Source organism: Mus caroli, chromosome 13 (assembly GCF_900094665.2).
Source record: "Mus caroli chromosome 13, CAROLI_EIJ_v1.1, whole genome shotgun sequence".
Lineage (NCBI taxonomy): Eukaryota > Metazoa > Chordata > Mammalia > Rodentia > Muridae > Mus > Mus caroli.
The window spans coordinates 85367428-85391831 of record NC_034582.1 but is presented as its reverse complement, the minus strand read 5'-3'; the positions used below and the strand labels follow the sequence as shown (position 1 = coordinate 85391831).

General features: G+C 38.8%; 1 protein-coding gene across 10 annotated transcripts in view; it reads right to left on the bottom strand.

Moving 5' to 3' along the window:
• Ssbp2 (single stranded DNA binding protein 2) overlaps positions 1-24404 on the bottom strand; it is a 240715-nt gene that overhangs the window by 126344 nt on the left and 89967 nt on the right. For all 10 annotated transcript variants that reach the window (XM_029468157.1, XM_029468161.1, XM_029468156.1 and 7 more), the window contains one exon: positions 9767-9851. In XM_029468157.1, the coding sequence (XP_029324017.1) occupies positions 9767-9851 (85 nt within the window). The remainder of the gene's footprint in view (positions 1-9766; positions 9852-24404) is intronic.

Sequence of the window (24404 nt, the reverse complement as noted above, 5' to 3'; positions counted from 1 at the left end):
AACTAACCAGTACCCCCTGGAGCTCGTGTTTCTAGCTGCATATGTATCAGAAGATGGCCTAGTCGGCCATCAGTGGAAAGAGAGGCCCATTGGTCATGCAAACTTTATATGCCTCAGTATAGGGGAATGCCAGGGCCAAAAAGTGAGAGTGGTGGGTAGGGGAGTGGGGGGGGGGCATGGGGGACTTTTGGGATAGCATTGGAAATGTAAATGAGGAAAATACCTAATAAAAAATATTTTAAAAGAAAAAAAAAAGAGGCACTTAAGGATCTCCTCGGAAAGGGGAAATAGAATAAAGGAGGGATCCGGTAATTGGGGATGGAGGGAGAGAATACTGAGAGAAACAACTGCAACTGGGGAACACTTAATGAGTGAGGTGAAACCCAGTGCAATGGAGACTCCATGAAATCTGAGAGAAAACACTAGCAAAGACTCCTAGTAATAGGGACATGGTCATCCTCTATAACCACGCAAGGCCTCAACTTGGGGACTGCAACACAATCCCAGCCACAAAACCCCCAACCTAGTTAGTTTGTCACGTTTACAGGATGTTCTGGAACTGGAGCCTAGCATCAGAGAGACCAGAGAGATGTCATCCAGCAGCTGATAGGAACACATGCAAAGTCCCACAGCCAAGTGTTAGGTAGAGTTTGGGGAGTTCTGTGGAGGATAGTGAGGAAGGATTGGAAAAGTCAGAGGGACAGGAACACAGCCCATAGAATCAAGTAATGGGGACTCTAGTGGGCTCACAGAGATCAGGGACCCTGCATGTGTCTGGCCTAGGTTCTCTGTATGTATCTATGATTGTGTAGCTATACCTGTGTTCCCTGTGAGACTCCTAGCATTGGGAACAGGTGCTGTCTCTGACTCCTTTGCCTGACTTTGGAACCTTTTGCTTCCTACTGGGTTGCCCTGTCCAGCTTTGATATAATAATATGTACCTAGTATTGTATATTTTATGCTGTATTGAGCTGATAGCTCTGTGTATCCTGCTCTTTTCTGAGGATAGGAGAAGGGGAGTTGTATCTGGATGTAGGGGTGGCCTTTCTATGTCAAGTTTGCAACTACCCAGCTCATCCCAGAAGCTTCCTTCTGAAATCAAGCAAGACACCTATAACCTTTCTGCAGTAATCTACACATGTGCGTGCACTGTGTGGTCACCTCTCCCTGAGCATTACAGAGAGTGGGGAGATGCAGAGAAGGACATGACTGCCAGTGTTCTACACTTAGGAAACGTCACAAATTCTCAACTGCTAAGCTCCTCTGGGCAGCTTTCCTTTCCATGTGCAGACTTGGTTTAAAACTCCACCTCCAAATGTTCCCTCAGTTCTCACTCATTGCCAAGAGTAGGTGCTGCCGTGCTCACCAGTTGACTTGTCTCCCTATCAAAGGAATCTCTGTGGGCTGAGGTTGTTTCCATGCTACCTCCTTAGTACCTACTACAGTACTGCAACATCAATAGATATACTTTTCATTAATGAAAAACAAAAGCAAAATTTTTTTAAAAATTGAAATGGCAAAACTTGAGTGTTAAAAAAAATGAACACAAGATGTGTAGAGTAAATGCTAGATGAAACAGTTACAACACTGCCTCTCAGATATTTCATGGCTACAAATATGTATCATGTGCGTGTGCACTTATGGCCCATGACATTAACTGTGTGTTCTATCTTACTCATACTTTAGTTACAAAATAAGATTCACACCAATCTTCCATAATGACTCTGGCATTGTGTTAAATAATTCAGAATTATCAGAAAGAGTTATAAGGAACAGCTTCATACATAAGAAAAACAGGAAACGATACAAGCCAGAAATAATTTGGTAATTAAAAGTTTTGAAATACAAACTACCTAAAGGAAAAAATACTAAATTCCTTACAAGTTGTTTTCCTTATTTTTCTTACTGTAGCAACAAAATAGCAAAATGAGTAAATATTAGAGCAGCCAGGAAAGCCATCTTTCTTTAAGAAATGCTTCCCTTACAACTTCCATAGTTATTTTAACTAAATATTCTGAACAACAGAGAATAAAAACAATCATGCACTTAACAGGAAAATGAAGGGCACTGCACTCCCAACTGAGCACCTGAGAACATGCAAGTTAAGCACTCACATGGAAATCTACCACTGGGCAGACTGAAAAAAATAAACAAACAAAAACATCAGAAAACTAAGCTTAAAGCATTCTTTACTAATATAATAATTGTGTATTTTATTAACAGATAAACCCTGAATTTGGAAAAGTTAATCATAATACACCTCTAGTGTAGATTGAGATATAAAGTGAATAAATAAATAAATAAATGAAAAGAGAAAAGAAACCCTAAGAGAAAAGAACAACAGATTAAAGAGGCAGATATAGACATAAAATTAAAAACAAAAACAAAAACAAAAAAGACACAGGAAGCATACTTGCTCTGTATCTGGACTGCTAGGTAGATTTGCAAATATAAGCTATAATAAAAGTCACATCAGCTTAAACACACATTCTGGAATACATGTAAAAGCATGCACATCCCAATAAAACAGTAGACTATATTAAAGTTGACATTCCAGTATGATTATTATATTTTTTGAGATGTTATCATGAGGGAAATTTTTGAAGTGTTATATTTTTTGCAACTGCTACAGAGTCTATCAACATATGAAGGTTGCTTAAAAATATCAATCTTCTCAGGGTCGTTTTGATTTGCATTGCTCTGATCACTAAGGACTTTGAACATTTCTTAAGGTGCTTCTCATTCATTAGAGATTCCTCTGTTGTGAATCTTCAGTTTAGTTTTATATCCCATTTTTTGATTGGGTTGTTTGGTTATTTTGGCGGTTAGCTTCTATCGGATGTGGAGTTAGTGAAGTATTTTTTCCCAATCTGTAGGCTGCTAATCTGTCTTATTAACTATGTCCTTTGCCTTATAGAAGCTTTCCAGTTTCATGAGATCTCATTTATCAATTCTTGATCTTATAGCATGAGCCATTGGAGTTCTGTTTAGGACATTTCCCCTGTGCCAATGAGTTCAAGGCTCTTTCCCACTTTCTCTTCTATTAGATTCAGTGGATCAGGTTTTATGTTGAGGGCCTTAATTCACTTGGACTTGAGCTTTGGGCAAGGTGACAAATATGGGTCTATTTTTATTTTTCTACATACAGACAGCCAGTTAAACCAAATCAAAATGACCCTGAGATTCCAACTTATACCAATCAGAATGGCTAAAATCAAAACCTAAGGTGACAACACATGTTGGAGAGGATGTGAAAAAAGAGGAACACTCCTCCATTGCTGGTGGGATTGCAAACTGGAACCACCACTCTGGAAATCAATCTAGAGGTTCCTCAGAAAATTGGAAATAGATCTACCTGAAGACCCAGTTAGACCACTCTTGGGAATATACCCAAAAGATGCCCCACCATGCCACAGGGGCACATGCTCCACTATGTTCATAGCAGCCTTGTTTGTGATAGCCAGAAGCTGGAAACAACCCAGACGTCCCACAACAGAACAATCGATACAGAAAACGTGGTTCATTTACACAATGGAGTACTACTCAGCTATTAAAAACGAGGACATCCTGAGTTTTGTAGGCAAATGGATGGAACTAGAAAATATCATCCTGAGTGAGGTATCTCAGACCCAAAAGGACATGCATGGTATGTACTCACTAATAAGTAGTTATTAGCTGGGAAAAAAAGTACAGAATACCCAAGATATAGTCCACAGAACTCAAAAAGGTCAACAAGCTGAAGGGCCCAAATGAGGATGCTTCAGACCCACTTGGGAGGGAGAAGAAAGCAATCACAAGTTGGGAGGAAGAGAGGGCCCGGGGGAGGGGGGGGCAGAAGAGAGGAATCTGATCTGGTATTAGGTAAGGAGGACTGAGGCCCTGAAGGCCAGCAGAAAGAATGGAAACAGGCAACCTTGGGAGGTAGGAAGTTAAGGGGACCCTCCAGAATGCACCAGAGACCTGGAGGTAAGAGACTCTCAGGACTCAAAGAGAGGGACCTTAGATGAAATGCCAGACAGTAGGGAGAGGGAACTTATAGAACCTACCTCCAGCAGGAAGACAGAGCATCAAGTGAGGGAGGAGGTTGCCATTCCACAGTCAAAATTCTGATCCATAATTGTTCCTGTCTGAAAGAACTGCAGGAATGGAAATGAAGAGGAGCCTGAGTAATAGGAGGTCCAGCAACAGGACCATAGTGAAATCCAGCTCAAGAGTAGGTCCCAAGGCCTGACACTATTACTGAGGCTGTGGAGCACTCACAAAATGGGACCTATTATGATGGCACTCCAGAAGATCCAACAAGCAGCTGAAAGAGTCAGATGCAGATGATTGCATCCAACCAATGGACAGAAGATGCTGACCCCTGTGGTTGAATTAGGGAAAGGCTGGAACAAGCTGAGGAGAATAGCCATCCTGTAGGACGAACAGCAGTCTCAACTAACCTGGACCCACCCCCGAGATCTCTCAGACACTGGACCACCAACCAGGCATCGTTCACCAGCTGATATGAGGCCCCCAACACATATACGGCAGAGGACTGCTGGGTCTGGGATCAGTCAGAGAAGATGCACCTAACCCTCAACAGACTGGAAGACCCAGGGAGTTTAGAGGTCTGGTTGGGTGGGGACATCTTGTGTAGACAGGTGGCTGGGGAGGAGGTATGGGATGCAGAACAGTCAGAGGGTGGACCAAAGGTGACAGGAAAATAAAATCTGGAGTGTAAATAAATAAATAAAAGAAAAAAATCAATAACTTTAAAAATATGAGAGTTTTGGAAATAAAATTAGCATTCATTCAATATGATAGAATTACTTGAATGCTTCCCTTAAAAAAAAAAATCACATCCACAGAAAAGTATCATAATTTGAAATAACTGTCAAAAATATATATCAATCTTCCAAAATCTGTCCTTTGTTCACAAAATTTCATGTCCATTCCAAAACAAAACACACTGTGTCCTTCTCCATGACTGCCAATCTTTTCCTAATTAAACATCCATTCTACCCAACATGGTGATGTGTGGCTTTAATCTCAACATTCTAGATGCAGAGGCAGGAAGATCTTTGTGAATTTGAGGACAGCCTGGAGAGAGAGATGAGAAAGTATGCTGGAGATAAGAAAATGTACCCCTAGATATTAGGCAAATGTTTTTTTATCAATGAACTACATCCAAAGCCTCTGTTTTGTTTCGTAAAAGGAAATGTTTACTGTGACCCACTGGAACCTAAGAAGCTAATGACTAGTTAATAGAACTTGATTTTGAAAAGATATCATCCTTGACCAGGAATTCATTTAAAGATTGGGACCCAAGCATGCAGGCATCTAAGAAGGTTTACAATCACCTTTACTCTGAAAGTGACTGCAAGGCCAACAGATGCTCCATCTGGGTGCATCTCTTTACACAGGACAATCTAGGTGCTGCCTGGGTAACGAGGATTTAGTATGAAAAGGCACAAAATTCACTAAGCATCATCTTCAAGACAGGGTGCTGGTCTAACTGGATGTCAGCAGGTAGAAGAGTGAAAATAGATCCATATTTATCACCCTGCACAATACCCAAGTCCAGATGGTTCAAATACCTCAACATAAAACCAGATACACTAAACCTGAGAGAAGAAAAAATGGGGTGATAGCCTTGAATGCATTGGCACAGGAGACAACTTCCTGAACATAACACCAATAGCTCAGGTTCTAAGACCAACAATGAATTAATGGTACCTCATGGAGCTGAAAAGCTTCTGTGAGGCAAAGGACACTGTAAAAGGACAAAATGGCAGCCTACAGATTAGGAAAAGAGATTCACCAACCCTATATCTTCCAGAAGTCTAATATCTAAAATATATTAAGAACTCAAGAAATGGAAAACACCATAAAGAAGATTGTTTGATTGGTAGACAGAGAAAAGGATAAGTGTATTGGTATATGATAAACACTGCTAATAAAAAGTTGAGCTTATAAAATATATATAGTAAAAAATAAAATTTGTTCTATATTTTAATTTTTGCAATTATGTAATAAAGAATAATTTCCAAATGAGAATATTTTAGAATCATAATTTGCAGTCATTTTTAATACTTACATAGCTTATATTTTCTGTATAATTATTTTTTACTAATAAACATGCTTACATTAATTTATTAAAAAAAACTCAAGAAATGAAATACCAACAAGCCAAATAAGGCAATTTAAAGTGGGGTATGGAGCTAAACAGAATTCTCAACAGAGAAATCTCTAATGACCAAAAAGCACTTAAAGAAATGTTCAATGTCCTTAGTTATTAGGAAAATGCAAATCACAATGACTCTGAGATTCCATGTTATACTGACATGTTATATGTCAGAATGGCTAAGGTCAAAAACTTGCGTGATAGACAGCTCATGCTGATGAGGGGTTGGAACAAGGGGATATCCCTCCACTTCTGGTCTGAGTGCAAACTTTTACAACTATTTTGGAAATAAACTTGACAGTTTTTCAGAAAATTGGGAATAGCTCTACCTCAAGACCCTTTTATAACAATCACTCCTAGGCACATACATAAAAGATACTCCACTATACAACAAGGACACTTGCTCAATTATATTCATAGCAGGTTTATTCACAATAGTCAGAAACTGAGCCGGGCGTGGTGGCGCACGCCTTTAATCCCAGCACTCAGGAGGCAGAGGCAGGCGGATTTCTGAGTTCCAGGCCAGCCTGGTCTACAGAGCGAGTTCCAGGACAGCCAGGGCTACACAGAGAAACCCTGTCTCGAAAAACCACCAAAAAAAGTCAGAAACTGGAAACAACCCAGATGTCCCTCCACTGAAGAATGGATAGAGAAGATGTGGTTCAGTTATACAATGGAATACTACTCAGCTATTAAAAACAAAGACATCACGAAATTTTCAGGAAATTGGATGGAGCTAGAAAAGATCATCCTGAGTGAGGTAGCCCAGACCTAGAAAGACAAACATGGTATGTACTCATAAATGGATATTAGCTGTAAGGAATAATCAAGCTACAATCTACAGACCCAAAGAAACTAAGTAACAAGGAAGGTTGATGGGAGGTTGCTTGATCTCATTGAGAAGGGGAAATAAAACACACATTGGGGGTGAACAGAGAAAGGGACCTGGGTGGGGAGGGGAGGGAAACAGAAGAGATCAAGTATGGGGAGGATGGAGGGAAAGAAAACTGGAATTGGGGGTGGGGTGGGCATACATCTCTGGGATGATGGAAATCTAGGACAATGGAAACTCCCAGGAGTTTATGAGAGTAACCCTAGCTAAGACCCCTAATCAGAGAAGTGAAAACATACAAAAAAGTGAAAATAATTTTAAAGAAATCTCCTTAATAGAAAATTAATAGTCACTACAGATATGTAAATCATACAAATTATGTAAACAAAACCCAAAGTGATGACCCAAATATAAAAAGATAATTAACATTTTAGTTAGGGGGCTATACTCATTATTTACTTTAAGCTTTTACCATTTCATTTTTTAAAAATAGAGTTATTTTATTTGAATCAAAATTTGTTTAGTCTAAAGAATTTAGCCATTGAAAAAAATGTAATTCAGAATGCTTCCTTGGGAACTACCATGAAAACCATCAGGAAACATTTGCCCTCAGATGGAAATGACTGCACACTAGGCTCTAAACCTGTGACACAGAGAAGTGAGAGGTTGTTCTGCTTCCACCTCCCCCATCTTCTCCCACATCTTTCAAACCCCTTGCATGCATGAGTTATACAGATCTATTTCAGAAACTGTACTATTCAAGAATCGGGAAATAGTCATGAGTGTTTCTATAAGTAAGTTACAGAGAATAAATGAGTTTCTAAGAACACAGCAATTGTCACACCAGCACTCAGGAAGTCCTGGTGAATGAAGCAGACTGGAAGCAGTTGTGAGGACATGTGTGAGGTGCTCGCTTTATCTACCTATGTCTGTAAAATCAGGGTCGAATGAGCTCAGTGTTCCCCAGAAAGCCTCAATGTGAACAGTAGGGTGGCTCTTACCACAGTAAGGAATTAACTTCTTGTTTTAAAGATTTATTTGTGTGTGCATGTGTGTCCGCACATATGCATGCCATGTGTTTACAGCTGTCAGGGAGTATCATATACCCTGAAGCAATTATAACATACCACAATATTAATTAATTAATAATTAATTTAAAGAGAAGGTGCTAGGAGCCACACTCAGGAGCTGGCATCTGAGAGACCAGCAATTCCTCTCAGTGACTGACCAACCTCTCTGGCCCCAATTAGTTTCTTAAGCTGTACATGGAGATATTAAAACTTCTATAATGATAGAGTGCTCTCTAGTGCATTCCAATTTGAAAAATTAGTAGGCATGTTTACAACTTAATGGTAGTACCAGTCTCTACACATGTCTCTCCGTGAAGGACAAGAGAGATGAAGAATCCAGCTCTGCCCAGGTAGATGCCTTGGAATGCCCATGGCTGAGACACTGTTTGACTTTCTCTCATTGCACATGTGTAGAACAAAACAACACTGCTCTGGTTACCACTGTTTGGAGACCTAAATATCTGCCTGTCTCTCCCTTTTCCTGTGTTCTCCTTGTCCCAGGAGCTGATAAATACAACTGGTATCAGATAATGTGATCACAGCAAGCCATGCATCAAGGCACAGGCCCTGCCACCTACCCAGGAACCTAACTTCTCACCCCTGCACAACTTTCTGCCACAACTTAGGGCTTATGAGTTTTCTAGACAAGTCTCTTGGTTTTAAACTCATTTTTCCCTTTAGAAGAACAAAATATGTTTTTCTTTTGAGGCCTAGCTTCACTTTTAAAGATTTTTCTGCAGAATGATGCGTCCCTCTGCCACCAAGACATGTATCTCTCTGGTTAAGTACGTGTCACCGGATATTTCTTTAGGCTCCAGACGTGACTATTTTCAGAAGAGAAAGGCAGAATTTCCTCCATCCCAGATTCAATCTATATTTCTTCTCTGGTCAGCTATACAAGGAGACCCCTCACAGGACTGTCTTACATGTAACATTATCGTGAAGAAATTTACCTCAATATAATCTGATTTGTAAAGTAAAAAATGTATTTTATAAGGCATACTTAAGCAAAGAGGCATCTACTGCCTTTAAGAATCTTTTTTAATAAATCACATTTTTATTTTGCTTAGAATTTTTAGGTCTCTTCTTTCATATTTTCTTTAATTCAAATAAGTTTTATTTGAGGAACTGAATTCTATAGACGTGGTGAAAGTATTCTTTATTTTTAATTCACTTTTTTTTATTTCTGTGCAAGAGTATATTATTTACATGGAGCTTAAGATATTTTTTAATATAAAGAAATACTGATACATTTATACACATTTGAAACTTCAGGTGCTGAGAATATAATTCAGTAGTAGCGCATCTGTCAACCATGTGTGAGGTCCTGGGGCTGATCTCTAGTAATTCTCCCCACCCCTCCTCCAAAAAAAGCAAGTGAATTCAGACAGACAGTGATTACACAACTGAATAGATCTGAGTGTATGACTCTGTGATTTTCCAAGTCACATATGCCTAACGGTAAGTACCTTTCATGTTGGGACTTACTCCCACTCTATACGCTAAGTTTCAGCAAATATCAAACATCTTTTCCTACTGCTACTTTAATTATGAGCCATCCATTTTTTTAAGGTATACAGGCATAGCTCTTAAGTACCACAGAAAAAAGTGAAAAGGCCCAATATGTTTTTGACGTGCAGTGGTTAGAAAACCAAGCCTAGTATGAAACACGTTGTTAACAAGTGCATGTTCTCTTACATAATCATGGAAGGCTTTTGCTTCGCTCGAGTGTTCACAGGTTTCCCGTCTCTCTGGAGCTGCACAGTAGAGATCCCAAAATACACTGAAAAGTAATTATGGAACATTAAGAAAATCATTAATATGAGAGGACAAAAAAAATCAAAGTTCAACAAACATTAGGCACATAACTCTTTATGCAAACCCTTTCTTCTTAAGAACATGTATTATTTCTTTGAAAGATTTAAGGTCAGACAGATCCCTTAATGCCAAAACTATATTTTACCTAAACATTTTTCTGAACTGTTAAGCATTCTCCTAAAAGAAAAAAGTAATTATAAAACAAGATGGGTTTTTTGGTCTGGTCCTGAGAATCCAACCCTTATGGATAAGTTGTTGGAAACCTTTGTTCTTATGATTGGCTATTCACGTGACTGACAATTAGCTGAACTAAAGCTTCAGCCAACTTTCCCATGAAAAAGAGAAGTATAAGTGATGTCCTTCTGTGATTAATAATAAAAATTCTCTTCCTTTTTTGCAAGGCGATCTCAGGCAGCTCACAGGCCGCCTCCCTAACCAGAACATTGCATTACTCAAACAAGATTTTCTCGAAATCTCCATTTTTCCTTCTTCAATAACGAAAATAGGTTAATAATTTTGAAACGAATCATCCCAATTCATTCCTGTAAATAATTCAAAAATTATACTTAAAAATAAAGGCCCTGGCCATCTTTGCAGCTATCAAGTTAACCCTGAATAGGAAAGAGGAGTTAAGGACACAGCAGCAGGTGTGCACAGGCCGCATGCGATCAAAGTCCATCACATTATATTATTCCACCTTGCCAAGTCTACCACGTCAAAGGAAAACACTATCTCAAATGGTTAGAGCACAGCTTTCACGGCAGGACAGACACACTGCCCTTGTAAGGATGAATAAAATATCAAGCTATAATCTGTGTGAGGGCACAGGAACCTTTCACCTTTGATATGTCCTTTAGTCTTTCTGGTTCTTTCTCTCATCAACAAGAAAGAAACACAGTAGTCCTGGTAACGAAGAGCATCAATACAGCAGGACTATCTTCAAGAAGATAACCACACCAAGCCTCCATGGGCATGAACCCAGCAGACAGTCCCACCGTCACCAGGGGACTTGGCACTCAACAGGTGCCCTAGCATGCCCAGGATCTTAAGATCACTGGTGAGTGGAACACAACATCTGTTCCAAAACAATCACAACGGGCCTATGCCAGCAGCAGGGACATAGAAAACCTGCCTGACCAGGGGCTCAGGTGCCTTCTGGTCGACACCAGTTCCAGGACACCTTGGGCACGAACTCGGAGGACAGTCCCACAGTCCCCAGAGGTCTCTCCATGCCACAGGTGCCCTAGCAGCCCCAGGATCTTAGGATCACTGGAGAGTAGAATACAACATCTGTTCCAAACCAATTGCAATGGGCCTGTGACAGCAGGAGCAAGGACACCGGAGCAGTGCCTGACCAGCAGCTCGGGTTCCTTCTGATCAGTGCTGGTATACCTTGGATTCGAATGCGCCAGACATCCTGATGGACCCCACAGGAGATACTATTTCCAAGAGCTATAAAATGCCCAGGGTCTTAGGATTTCAGGATACCAGGATACAAGGAGTTTGGTCACACCAGGATCTCAGGGTCTCAGAGGAAGCTTGACTGCCAAGAATTCTGAAACACCCAGAATGTGATTATAGGAAGGAGAGGCTCCAATCAGATATATTGAGGGCAGCAAGCACTTGAAATAATCAGATGGCAGGAGGCAAGCATAAGAACAGAAGCAACAGAAACCAAGGTTGCTTGGCATCATCAAAACCAAACTCTCCCACCATAGTAAGTCCTGGATACACCATCATACCAGAAAAGCAATGGATCTAAAGTCACTTCTCAATATGATGATGGAGGACTTTGAGAAGGACATAAATAACTCCCTTAAAGAAATACAGGAGAACATAGGTAAACAGCTAGAAGCACTAAAAGAGGAAACACAAAAATTACTCAAAGAATTACAGGAAAACACTACCCAACAGGTGAAAGAATTGAACAAAACCACCTAGGACATAAAAATGGAAGTAGAAACAGTAAAGAAATCACAAAGGGAGACAACTCTGGAGACAGAAATCCTAGGAAAGAAATCTGGAACCATAGATGCAAGCATCAGCAACAGAATACAAGAGATGGAACAGAGAATCTCAGATGCAGAAGATTCCATAGAAAACATGGACACAACAATCAAAGAAGATACAAAATGCAAAAAGATACTAACTCAAAAGATCCAGGAAATCCAGGACACAATGAGAAGACCAAACATAAGGATAATAGGCATAGATGAAGATTTTCAACTTAAAGGACCGGTAAATATCTTCAACAAAATTATAGAAGAAAACTTCCCTCACCTAAAGAAAAAGATGCCCTTGAACATACAAGAAGCCTATAGAACTCCAAATAGACTGAACCAGAAAAGAAATTCCTCCCAACGCATAATACTAAGAAGAACAAATACACTAAAAACAGAATATTAAAAGCAGTAAGGAACAGTTCAAGTAACATATAAAGGCAGACCTATTAGAATTATACCAGTCTTCTCAGCAGAGACTATGAAAGGCAGAAGATCCTGGACAGATGTTAAACAGACCAAAAAGGAACGCAAATGCCAACCCAGGCTACAATACCCAGCAAAACTCTCAATTACCATAGATGGAGAAACCAAAGTATTCCATGACAAAACCAAATTCATACTATATCTTTCCACGAATCCAGCCCTTCAAAGGATAATAAAGGGAAAACTCCAACACGAGGAGGGAAATGACACCTTAGAAAAAGCAAGAAAGTAATTCTTCAACAAACCAGCAGAACAGAATACCAGCTCTAACAACAAAAATTACACAAAGTAACAATTACTTTTCCTTAATATTGCTTAATATCAATGGACTCAATTCCCCAATAAAAAGACATGGACTAAGAGACTAGCTACATACACAGGACCAAACATTTTGCTACATACAGGAAACCCATCACAGGGACAAAGACAGAGTAAAAGGAAAATCAATTTTCCAAACAAACTGTCACAAGAAACAAGCAGGAGTAGCCATTCTAATATCCAATAAAATTGAATTCCAACCCAAAGTTATCAAAAAAGACAAGGAAGGGCGCTTCATACTCATCAAAGGTAAAATCTTCCAAGATAAACTCTCAATTCTGAATATCTATGCTCCAAATGCAATGGCATCCACATTCATTAAACTTTTGTAGAGCTCAAAGCACACATTGCACAGCACACAATAATAGTGGGAGACTTTAACACCCACTCTTATCAATGGACAGATCCTGAAAACAGAAACTGAACAGAGACACAGTGAAACTAACAGAAGTTATGAAACAAATGGATTTAACAGATATCTGCAGAACATTTTATCCTAAAACAAAAGGATATGCCTTGTTAGCATCTCATGGTACCTTCTCCAAAATTGACCATATAATCAGTCACAAAACAAGGCCTCAACAGATATAAAAATATTGAAATTTTCCCATGCATCCTATCAGATCACCATGGACTAAGGCTGATCGTCAATAACAACATCAATAATAGAAAGCCAACATTCATGTGGAAGCTGAACAAAACTCTACTCAATGATAACTTGGTCGAGGAAGAAATAAAGAAAGAAATTAAAGACTTTTTATGATTTAATGAAAATGAAGCCAAACACACCCAAACTTATGGGACACAATGAAAGTAGTCCTAAGAGGAAAACTCATAGCTCTGAGTGCGGCCATAAAGAAACTAGAGAGAGCACATGCTAGCAGCTTCACACCACACCTAAAAGCTCTAGAACAAAAGTAATCAAATTCATCCAAGAGGAGTAGATGGCAGGAAATAATCTAACTCAGGGCTGAAATCAACCAAGTGGAAACAAAAAGAACTATACAAAGAATCAAGCAAACCAGGAGCTGGTTCATTGAAGAAATCAACAAGATAGATAAACACTTAGCCAGACTAACTAGAGGGTGGGGGACAGTATACAAATTAACAAAATCAGAAATGAAAAGGGAGACATAACAACAGAACCTGAGGAAATCCAAAACATCATCAGATCCTACTACAAAAGGCTATACCCAACCAAACTGGAAAACCTGGTTGAAATGGACAATTTTCTAGACAGATACCAGGTACCAAAGTTAAATCAGGATCAGATTAACAATCTAAACAGTCCCATATCCCTTAAAAGAAATAGAAGCGGTCATTAATAGTCTCCCAACCAAAAAAAGACCAGGACCAGATGGGTTTAGTGCAGAGTTCTATCAGACCTTCAAAGACGACCTAATTCCAATTCTCCACAAACTATTTTACAAAATAGAAACAGAAGGTACTTTACCCAATTTATTCTATGAAGCCACAATTACTCTGATACCTAAACCATATAAAAACCCAACAAAGGAAGAAAACTTCAGAACAATTTACCTTATGAATATCAATGCAAAGCTACTCAATGAAATTCTTGCAAACTGAATCTAAGAACACATCAAAACGATCATTCATCATGAACAAGTAGCCTTCTTCCCAGGGATGCAGGGATGGTTTAATATACGGAAATCCATCAAAGTAATCCACTATATAAACAAACTCAAAGACAAAAAAACCACATGGATCATCTCCTTAGATAATGAGAAAGCATTTGACAAAATCCAACACCCTTTCATGATAAAAGTCTTGGAAAGATCAGGAATTCAAGGCCCATACCTAAACATAACAATCCTCCAAATTTTATCGCAGAATTTCTCCACACAAAATGTGGAGCAGAGACTGAAGGAGAGGCCATCCAGAGATTGCCTTGCCTAGCCTCTAGATATCATCTAGACAGGTTCTCCCTTTCCTTTGTTGGGAATTTCAGCTAATCTCACCCATTAGGTTCTGGAACCTCTTGCTTTCCTGGCATCTGAGACTTGTTAGTAGATACCCTCAGTTCCCTATCCCGATTGCTACATACCTCTGCTCAAATTCATGATCCTCTGTATATTTCATCCATGTCTGTCTCATCCAATACCTGATCCTGTCATTCCTCTCTTCTTCCCAAGTCCCTCCCACCATCTTCCTCCCTGAGTATTTTGTTCCCCGTTCTAAAAAGGACTGAAGCATCCACACTTTGGTCTTCCTTCTTCTTGAGCTTCAAATGGTCTGTGAATTGCATCTTGGGTATTTCAAACTTTTGGCCTTATCAGTGAGTGCATACCACATGTTTTCGTTTTGTGACTAGGTTACCTCACTCAGGATGATATTTGCTAGTTCCATCCATTTACCAACACATTTCATGAAGTCATTGTTTTTAATATCTGAGTAGTACTCTGTTGTGTAAATGTACCACATTTTCAAGCTTCTGACTATTATAAATAAGGCTGCTATGAACATAGTGGGGCATGTGTCCTTGTAATATGCTGAACCATCGTTTGGATATATGCCCAGGAGTAGTACTGCTAGTAGTACTATGTCCAATTTTCTGAGGAACTGCCAGGCAAATTTCCAGAGTGGTTGTACCAGATTGCAATCCCACCAAAAACGAAGGAGTATTCTTTTTCTCCATATCCTCACCAGCATCTGCTGTCAACTGAGTTTTTTATCTTGGTCATTCTGATGTGAGGTGGAATCTCAGGGTTGTTTTCATTTGCATTTCCCTAAGGACTAAGGATGTCGAACATTTCTTAAAGTACTTCTCGGCCACTCATATTCCTCGCTTGAGAATTCTTTGTTTGGCTCCATACTCCATTTTTTAATAGGATTATTTGGTTCTCTGGAGTCTAACGTCTTGAGTTCTTTGTATATATTGGATATTAGCCCTCTATCAGATGTAGGACTGATAAAAATCTTTCCCCAATCTCTTGGTTGCCATTTTGTCCTATGTATAGGGTCCTCTGCCTTATAGAAGCTATGCAATTTGATCAAGTTCCATTTGTCGATTATTGATTTTAAGCATAAGCCATTGGTGTTCCGTTCAGGAAATTTTTCCCTGTGCCCATATGTGGGCTCTTCTCCACTTTCTCTTCTATTAGTTTCATTATTTTTATGTGGAGGTCATTGATCCACATGTACTTGAGCTTTGTACAAGGACATAAGAATGGATTAATTTGCATTCTTCTACATGCTGACCACCAGTTGAACCAACACCATCTGTTGAAAATGCTGTCTTTTTTCCACTGGATGGTTTTAGCTCCTTTGTCAAAGATCAAGTGACCATAGGTGTATGGGTTCATTTCTGGGTCTTAAATTCTATTCCATTGATCTACCTGCCTGTCACTGTACCAATACCATGCAGTTATTATCACGATTGCTCTGTAATACAGCTTGAGGTGAGGGATGCTGATTCCACCAGAAGTTCTTTCATTTTTGAGAATAGTTTTCACTATCCTGGGTTTTTTGTTATTCCAAATGAATTTGAGAATTTCTATAACTCTATGAAGAATTGAGTTGGAATTTTAATCAGGATTGCATTGAATCTGTAGATTGCTTTCGGCAAGATAGCCATATTTACTATATTGATCTTACCAATCCACAAGCATGGGAGATCTTTCCATTCTCTGAGGTCTTCTTCAATTTCTTTCTTCAGAGACTGGAAGTTCTTGTCATAACAGATCTTTTACTAACTTGGTTAGAGTCAAACCAAGATATTTTATATTATAAATAGCTATTGTGTAACTATTGTGAAGGGTGTCATTTCTCTAATTTCTATCTCAGCCTGCTTATCGTTTGAATAGAGGAAAACTACTGATTTATTTCAGTTCATTTTATATCCAGCCACTTTGCTGAAGTTGTTTATCAGGTTTAGGAGTTCTCTGGTGGAAATTTTGGGGGTCACATAAGTATAATATCATATCATCTGAAGTTAGTGATATTTTGACTTCTTTGTTTCCAATTTGTATCCCCTTGATCTCCTTTTGTTGTCTAATTGCTCTGGCTAGTACTCCGAGTACTATATTGAATAGGTATGGAGAGAGGGCAGCCTTGTCTAGTCCCTGATTTTAGTAGGATTGCTTCAAGTTTCTCTCCATTTAGTTTAATGTTGGTTACTGGTTTGCTGTAGATTGCTTTTACTGTGTTTAAGTATGCGCCTTGAATTCCTGACCTTTCCAAGACTTTTATCATGAATGGGTGTTTTGTCAAATGTTTTCTCAGCATATGAGATGATCATGTGGGTTTTTTTTATGAGTTTGTTTATATAGTGGATTACATTGATGGATTTACAAATATTGACACATCCCTGCATCCTTGGGATGAAGCCTACTTGATGGATGATCATTTTGAAGTGTTCTTGGATTCATCTTGCAAGAATTTTATTGAGCATTTTATATCGATGTTCATAAGGGAAATTGGTCTGAAGTTCTCCTTTTTGTTGGGTCTTTGTGTGTTTTAGGTATGAGAGTAATTGTGGCTTCAGAGAAGGAATGGGGTAGTGTTCCTTCAGTTCCTGTTTTGTGGAATAGTTTGAAGGGTATTGCTATTAGGTCTTCTTTGAAGGTCTGATAGAACTCTGCATTAAAACCATCTTGTCCTGGGCTCTTTTTTTGATAGGAGACTTTTAATTGCTCCTGTTTCTTTAGGGGTTATGGGACTGTGCAGATGGTTTATCTGATCCTAATTTAACTTTGGCACCTAGTATCTGTCTAGGAAATTGTCAATTTCATCCAGATTTTCCAGTTTTGTTCAGTATAGACTTTTGTAGTAGGATCAGATTATTTTTTTGGATTTCCTCTGTTTCTGTTGTTATATCTCCCTTTTCATTTCTGATTTTGTTAATTTGGATACTGTCTCTGTGCCCTCTGGTTAGTCAGGCTAAGGGTTTATCTGTCTTGTTGATTTTCTCAAAGAACCAGCTCCTGGTTTTGTTGATTCTTTCTATAGCTCTTTTTGTTTCTATTTGGTTGATTTCAGCCCTGAGTTTGATTATTTCCTGCCATCTACTCCTCTTGGGTGTATTTGCTTCTTTTTGTTCTAGAGCTTTCAGGTGTGCTATCAAGCTGCTAGTGTAAGCTCTCTCCAGTTTCTTTTTGGAGGAAATTAGAGCTATGAGTTTTCCTCTTATCTTTGCTTTCATTGTGTCCCATAAGTTTTGGTATGATATGTTTTCATTTTCATTAAATTCTAAAAAGCCTTTAATTTCGTTATTTCTTCCTTGACCAAGTAGAGCATGGTTCAGCATCCATGTGTATGTAGGCTTCTGTTGTTTCTGTTGTTACTGAAGACCAGCCTTAGGCTAATAAGATGCATGGGATACTTAAATCTTGTTGTATATGTTGAGGTTATATGGTGAATTTTGGAGAAGGAACCATGAGGAGCTGAGACGAAGGTATATTCTTTTGTTTTAGTATGAAATGTTCTGTAGATCTGTTATATCTATTTGGTGCAAAACTTCTGTTAGTTTCACTGTGGTGTTTCTGTTAAGTTTCTGTTTCCATGATCTGTCCACAGGTGAGAGTGGAGTGCTGAAGTCTCCTACTATTATTGTGTGTGGTGCATTGTGTGCTTTGAGCTTAACAAATGTTTATGAATGTGAGAACCTTTGTATCTGATGCTCACAAGTTCATCTTGGTAGATTTTTTTTTCCTTTGACCAGTATGAAGTGTCTTTCCGTATCTTTTTTGGTAACTTTTGGTTGAAAGTCAATTTTATGCAATATTAGAATGGCTACTCCAGCTTGCTTCTTGGGACCATTGGCCTGGAAGATATTTTTTCCAGTCTTTTACTCTAAGGTGTGTCTGTCTTTGTTACTAAGGTACATTTCCTGTATGCACCAAAATGCTGGGTCCTGTTTACATATCCAGTTTTCTAGTCTATGTCTTCCTATTGGCGAATTGAGTCCATTGATGTTTAGAGATATTAAGGAAAAGTGATTGTTACTTCCTGTCATTTTTGTGGTTAGAGGTGGAATTCTGTGTGTGTGACATCTTCTTTTGGGTTTGTTAAAAGAAGATTAGTTTCTTGCTTTTTCTAGGATGTAGTTTCCCTTCGAGTTTTCCATTTATTATCCTTTGAAGGGCAGGATTTTTGGAAAGATATTGTGTAAATTTGGTTTTGTCATGGAATATCTTGTTTTCTCCATCTATGGTAATTGAGAGTTTTGCTGGGTATAGTAGTCTGGGCTGGCATTTGTGTTCTCTTAGGGTCTGTATGACATCTGCCCAGGATCTTCTGGCTTTTAGAGTCTCTGGTGTAATTCTGATAGGTCTCCCTTTATATGTTACTTGACCTTTTTCCCTTACTGCTGTTAATATTTTTTGTTTGTTTAGAGCATTTGGTGTTTTGACTATTGTGTGATGGAAAGAATTACTTTTCTGGTCAAGTCTATTTGGAGTTCTGTAGGCTTCTTGTATATTCATGGGAATCTCTTTGTTTAGGATAGGGAAGTTAGTTTTCTTTTATAATTTTGTTGAAGATATTTACTAGCCCTTTAAGTTGGGAATCTTCACTCTCTTCTATACCTATTATCCTATTGTTTGGTCTTCTCATTGTGTCCTGGATTTCCTGGATGTTTTGGGTTAGGAGCTTTTTGCATTTTGCACTTTTTTTTTGATTGTTGTGTCCATGTTTTCTAAGGTATCTTGTGTACCTGAGATTCTCTCTTCCATCTCTTGTATTCTGTTGGTGATGCTTTCACCTATGACTCCTGGTCTCTTTCCTAGGTTTTCTATCTCCAGGATTTTCTCCCTTTGTGATTTCTTTACTGTTTCTATTTCACTTTTTAGATCCTGGATGGCTTTGTTCAATTTTTTTCACCTCTTTGGTTGTGTTTTCCTGTAATTCTTTAAGGGATTTTTTTGTGTTTTGTCTTTAAGGGCTTCTAGCTGTTCACCTGTGTTCTCTATTTCTTTAAGGGAGTTATTTATGTCCTTCTTAAAGTTCTCTATCATCATCATGAGATGTGACTTTAAATCTGAATCTTGCTTTTTCTATGTGTTGGAGTATCCAGGACTTGCTATGGTGGGAGAACTGGGTTCTGATGATGTCAAGTAGCCTTGGTTTCTGTTGCTTAGGTTCTTGTGCTTTCCTCTTGCCATCTGGTTATCTCTGGTGTTAGTTGGTTTTGCTGTCTCTGACTGGAACCTGTCCCTCCTGTGACCCTGTGAGTCTGTGATCTTAGGTGTGTCTGTACTCCTGGGAGACCAGCTCTCTCAGGGCTGGATTTGGGTACAGAGGGCAGTGCCACAGGGTTAGTTAGCTCCAGGGCACAGATGTCAGTAACACTGTTTTACTTCTGTTTTGTTGATAACAAATTTAATGGGCAATCAAAAGTTTAAAAGATCAGGTTTGCGGATAACAAATTAAAATATAAAAATAAGGTCATAGATGTTACTTTAGAGAACTATGGTCTTTTCTACTAAAGGTTAAAAAATGCATCACCTAAAAACATTTGTCTGCCCCACATATTTTCTTTAACTATAGCTAGCCTTGTTCTAAGCCATCTTGTAGCACCTCATATATGTATAAATTCTTTCCATGCTTACTGAGTTGAATAAGAAGGTAACTGTGCAAATCAAAGGGAGCAAGCCCATGCTCCTCCATGGTCTCAGTTTCTGCTGAGAGCATGCCCTCATCCTTCTGGTATGGACTGATTGTAACCTACAGAGTATGGCAAATAAGCCCTTTCCTCTCCGAGCTGCTGTTTTTGGTCAGCAATGGGGAAGCAAGCTAGGATACTTGCATTCACAGTGTCTACTGTGTGGAGTAAAGATTATCCAGCCAAGAGAGGCCAAAAAAAATTAATGGAAGAAAATATATCAAAGAAAACTCATAAAATAGAATATTTTATTTTAGAAACTGCATTCATTTATTTTAGAATGTGAATCTCAAAGATAAGTCTATAATAACCTAAGATATAACAAAATCTTAAAAAGTAAAATTAAAAACCCAATAGGGGAAAAGTTCAGCACTAGACTATGCATGTTTTTAAAAGGCATCATCTACTTTATAACTGTTTGTTGAGCTCTAATGAATACAGGTGGTAGAGATATTTCAAAACTTCATCTTTTTTATAAGGCTCAATCGTGTCAGTAATATGGCCCGTATAGCACTCTGTCAACCTGATGTTTGGGAACAAGTGACTACAAAACAACCATAAAGCACCAAGAAAACCAAAGGACACCGTTTTACCATTTTTGGCACTGACACATGCTTGACTTAGGAATAGTAGCCAAACTTCTTGACTTTTCTAGTCTTATAATTTAGAAAGTAAGGACATTACAGCCAGACACTGTGTATTAAATCCTTCATGAGTTGAAAAAACAAATTTTTAACTATTTTTTTGGTCTAGTAGTTTTTAAAATCTTATCTAGATTATATATACCACATACTGCCAATTGGAACAAAAGACACATCCATTGCACATAGGTGACTGAATCTTAAAGCAGTGATGAGTTGATCTGAAAAAAATCACTCAACTACTAACTCTCCTAAAATGTAAAAATGGTATTTAATAAATCATTAAAATTCATAAATACCCCATGGCCTCATATAGTGACGGTGAGCTTATTCCTCAGAGGAAGATTCACTGAGATACTTAGTTTGTCCTTCCTGAAGGGGATTTATTGTAAGCTGTTTGATGACCACTCAATGTGGTCCTCCTGGTCATTGTGACCCAGGAGCTCTAGACTTCTATACAGAAAGACAACGTAAACTGAGGTGCTACAGACTAAGGGATGTTGAAAGCCAAGTGTTATCTTTGATGTACAGTGAACTCATCATGGCAGTTAATGCTTTAGATTTACACACTGTGTTTATCACTGAGAAAAAGTGGGAAATGTGAGTTCTATAAATGAAGAAAAATGTTATATACAAACAGAAGCAAAATTACCAGTGATAAAATATTTGGGTATCCATTATTAGACTTAGTATTAGAATCTACCCAGTATAAATGAAGGAAAAACGAAGCTAATGTCCAAATTTATGGTTCTTACCAGAATAATTTTCACTTCTATCCCTAAAAATATGATTCAAGTGTGAGTGAGCTAGCTTTTATGGGAAGGCAACAGAGAAAACAAGATGGTTACCAAGAATCTATAAAGTTAATAAAGAGAAGATAGAACCTCAATTACAGTATGTAGATAATGGACTTTCTAAAAACATATATTTGGAAAGTTAAAAGATAAAAAAGAAAAAATCCCTAGAGGAAAAACTATTTTGAGGGAAAAAAAAGCCATGTTAAAGGTTCAAGTATGAATAGCTAGGTAAGTCATTTCTCTTTGAGTGACGCAAATATATATAAATGAATGTTAGGTGTATATATAATCCCTACAAAAGTGTGGACATGGAATGTCACATGTGCTAAAAGTTTACTCAGCTTGGCACTGTTTTGTAGGAAGCAGGAATGTGGGGACAACGTGAAGGGGCCAAGTAAGGGTATCTTCTGCTATCCTTGAAGCAGAAAGTGAGATACCAGATCCTTCCTTTTTCTCCTTCTTCTGTGTCCAAACCATTAGGCCAAGTACTTGCTCCATCATGTGTTCCACGCATGAGGAGCTGTCTTTGGTCCAAAGAAAATAAGCCAGTAAGTGACAGACTAAAACCTACAAAACTGTAAGCCAAAGTCACTCTACTCTTTCATCTTGAAATCTGATTGTCCCTGGCATTTACTGCCGAACCACAAAGCTTGCTTACTCACTCTCTGTTGAACAAAACTATTTACACAAGACCAAGGGTACTTTACCCAAATAGGCATGCTGAACTCCTCACCTTATGACTTTCACACATGCATTTTTACCATATGATAAATTCATTTTTTTTTTTTGAGGACAGGGTTTCTCTGTATAGCCCTGGCTGTCCTCGAACTCAGAAATCCGCCTGCCTCTGCCTCCCGAGTGCTGGGATTAAAGGCATGTACCACCAAGCCCAGCAATAAATTCATATTTTAAAGTATTGTAAGTTAGCATCCATTGAACTCAAACACCACAGCCCTGCATTTGATCCTAATTATTACTTAAGACAAATTACATAATTTTCCTTAGACCATAAAGGTGAGAGACTTGGGCTTAAACTTTTTAATTATTATATTACTTTGCTTCTATGTAAGTTCAGCAATGAGAGTTCAAGTTTCAAGTCTCCTAATTCTGATTAAGGACAGGCCTTTACAGATCCAGCTGTGTGAGCAGCATCCATTATAATAAGAATGGTGGGAAGACACCATGAGTAATTATCCTTCCTCTATTCCTTACTCTAATTTTGTTCCTATGATAACTACATCCTCACCTTCTCTGTAGTTGCCTGTGGTCCATGGATGCCTTAATGCAGATAAAACTCAAGAGAAAATATTCCTGAGTCCTTTCTTATACATTCAGTATGCAAACTGCCCCTCTTGACAGACTATACAGAAATGTAGCTCAAGTCGTAAAGACCACTAAGACAGTGAATCAGCTCTAATGAGTGCTAACCCCACTGTGTTCCCTGGGGAGCCAGCTGGCCTTTGGTGTGAACAAGCTTTGCTCCCTTCTGCTGACCCTCTCCATTCTCCCTTGTAGCCCATCCCATCTCTTTGTGTTTGCAGCAGATACCTTTCTATATAGGACCCCAGGTCCCACTCCAGGCTGGGACGCTGATTACACTCTTTCCTATCTTCCATTCCTATCAATCCTGTTAACACCAGCATCCCTATAGCTTGCAGGGGCTCCTCTACAAACCTCAATTTCATTTACTAGAGACTCCAAAACGTGGTAGAGACACAACACTTAAATCCCTATCACTCCATATATATATAGGCTTTGTCCCACTGCAGTAACCCCTTGCTCCCAACACAACCTCAACTCCCTAGGGACCCTGCCTCATGGTATGAAGAGGATCCCCTTAGCTATTTCCCAGCCCTTCTAAGCCTATTCTATCAGCCCAGCTCTATTCCCCTATGACACTCACTGACCTGTAAACACACTCTGTACCAGGGAAGTTACAGCCACCACACTTTCCTAAGAAAACAGAAACCAAGGAAAGGAACATATACAAGATCAGAGAGCAACACCTAGAATTATTTCAATCATTACTGCCTAGACACCATTGTAAAAACAGTCCATGAAAAGCCAAGGCAATATGCTCCCACCAGTGCCTTACAACAGTATCCTTGGGAAATACAAAGCCACTCTTAGCACAGGACAGGAACTTGAAAACAGCAGTTACAAATATGTGCAAGGACCTTAGAAGACTATATGAATAAATTCCTTAAAGACTTTGCATTGACCCATCCCAACACCCACCCCATCAATGAACTGCTGCAGTGGATAAAGGGGACCAGCCTTACAGATCCAAAGCCACAGGATCTCTATAACACAGGGCAACAGCAGGATATCAAAGAGGAGATCCAGTGAAATTCCAAGATCAGTAGAGTAGCAGAAGCCAGAGGTCTCTTTCCATACCAAAAAGTCATTGCAATGAGCATTTGCAAGCAAAGAAGTATGGCCAAAAGGGTATAGTGTGAGACACACTGTGACACACTACAGCCTCCACAGTGAGATTTCTTTTCTCTGCTGAATTGGAGGTAGCAAGGGTGGAGGATGGATTCTATGAAGGAGGAGATGAGTGGGATTGGGGTACACAGTGAACCAATTTAAAAAAAAATTTTAAAAGAGCATGTTGTATGAAAAAATTTTCAATTAACAAAAAAAAAAAAAAAA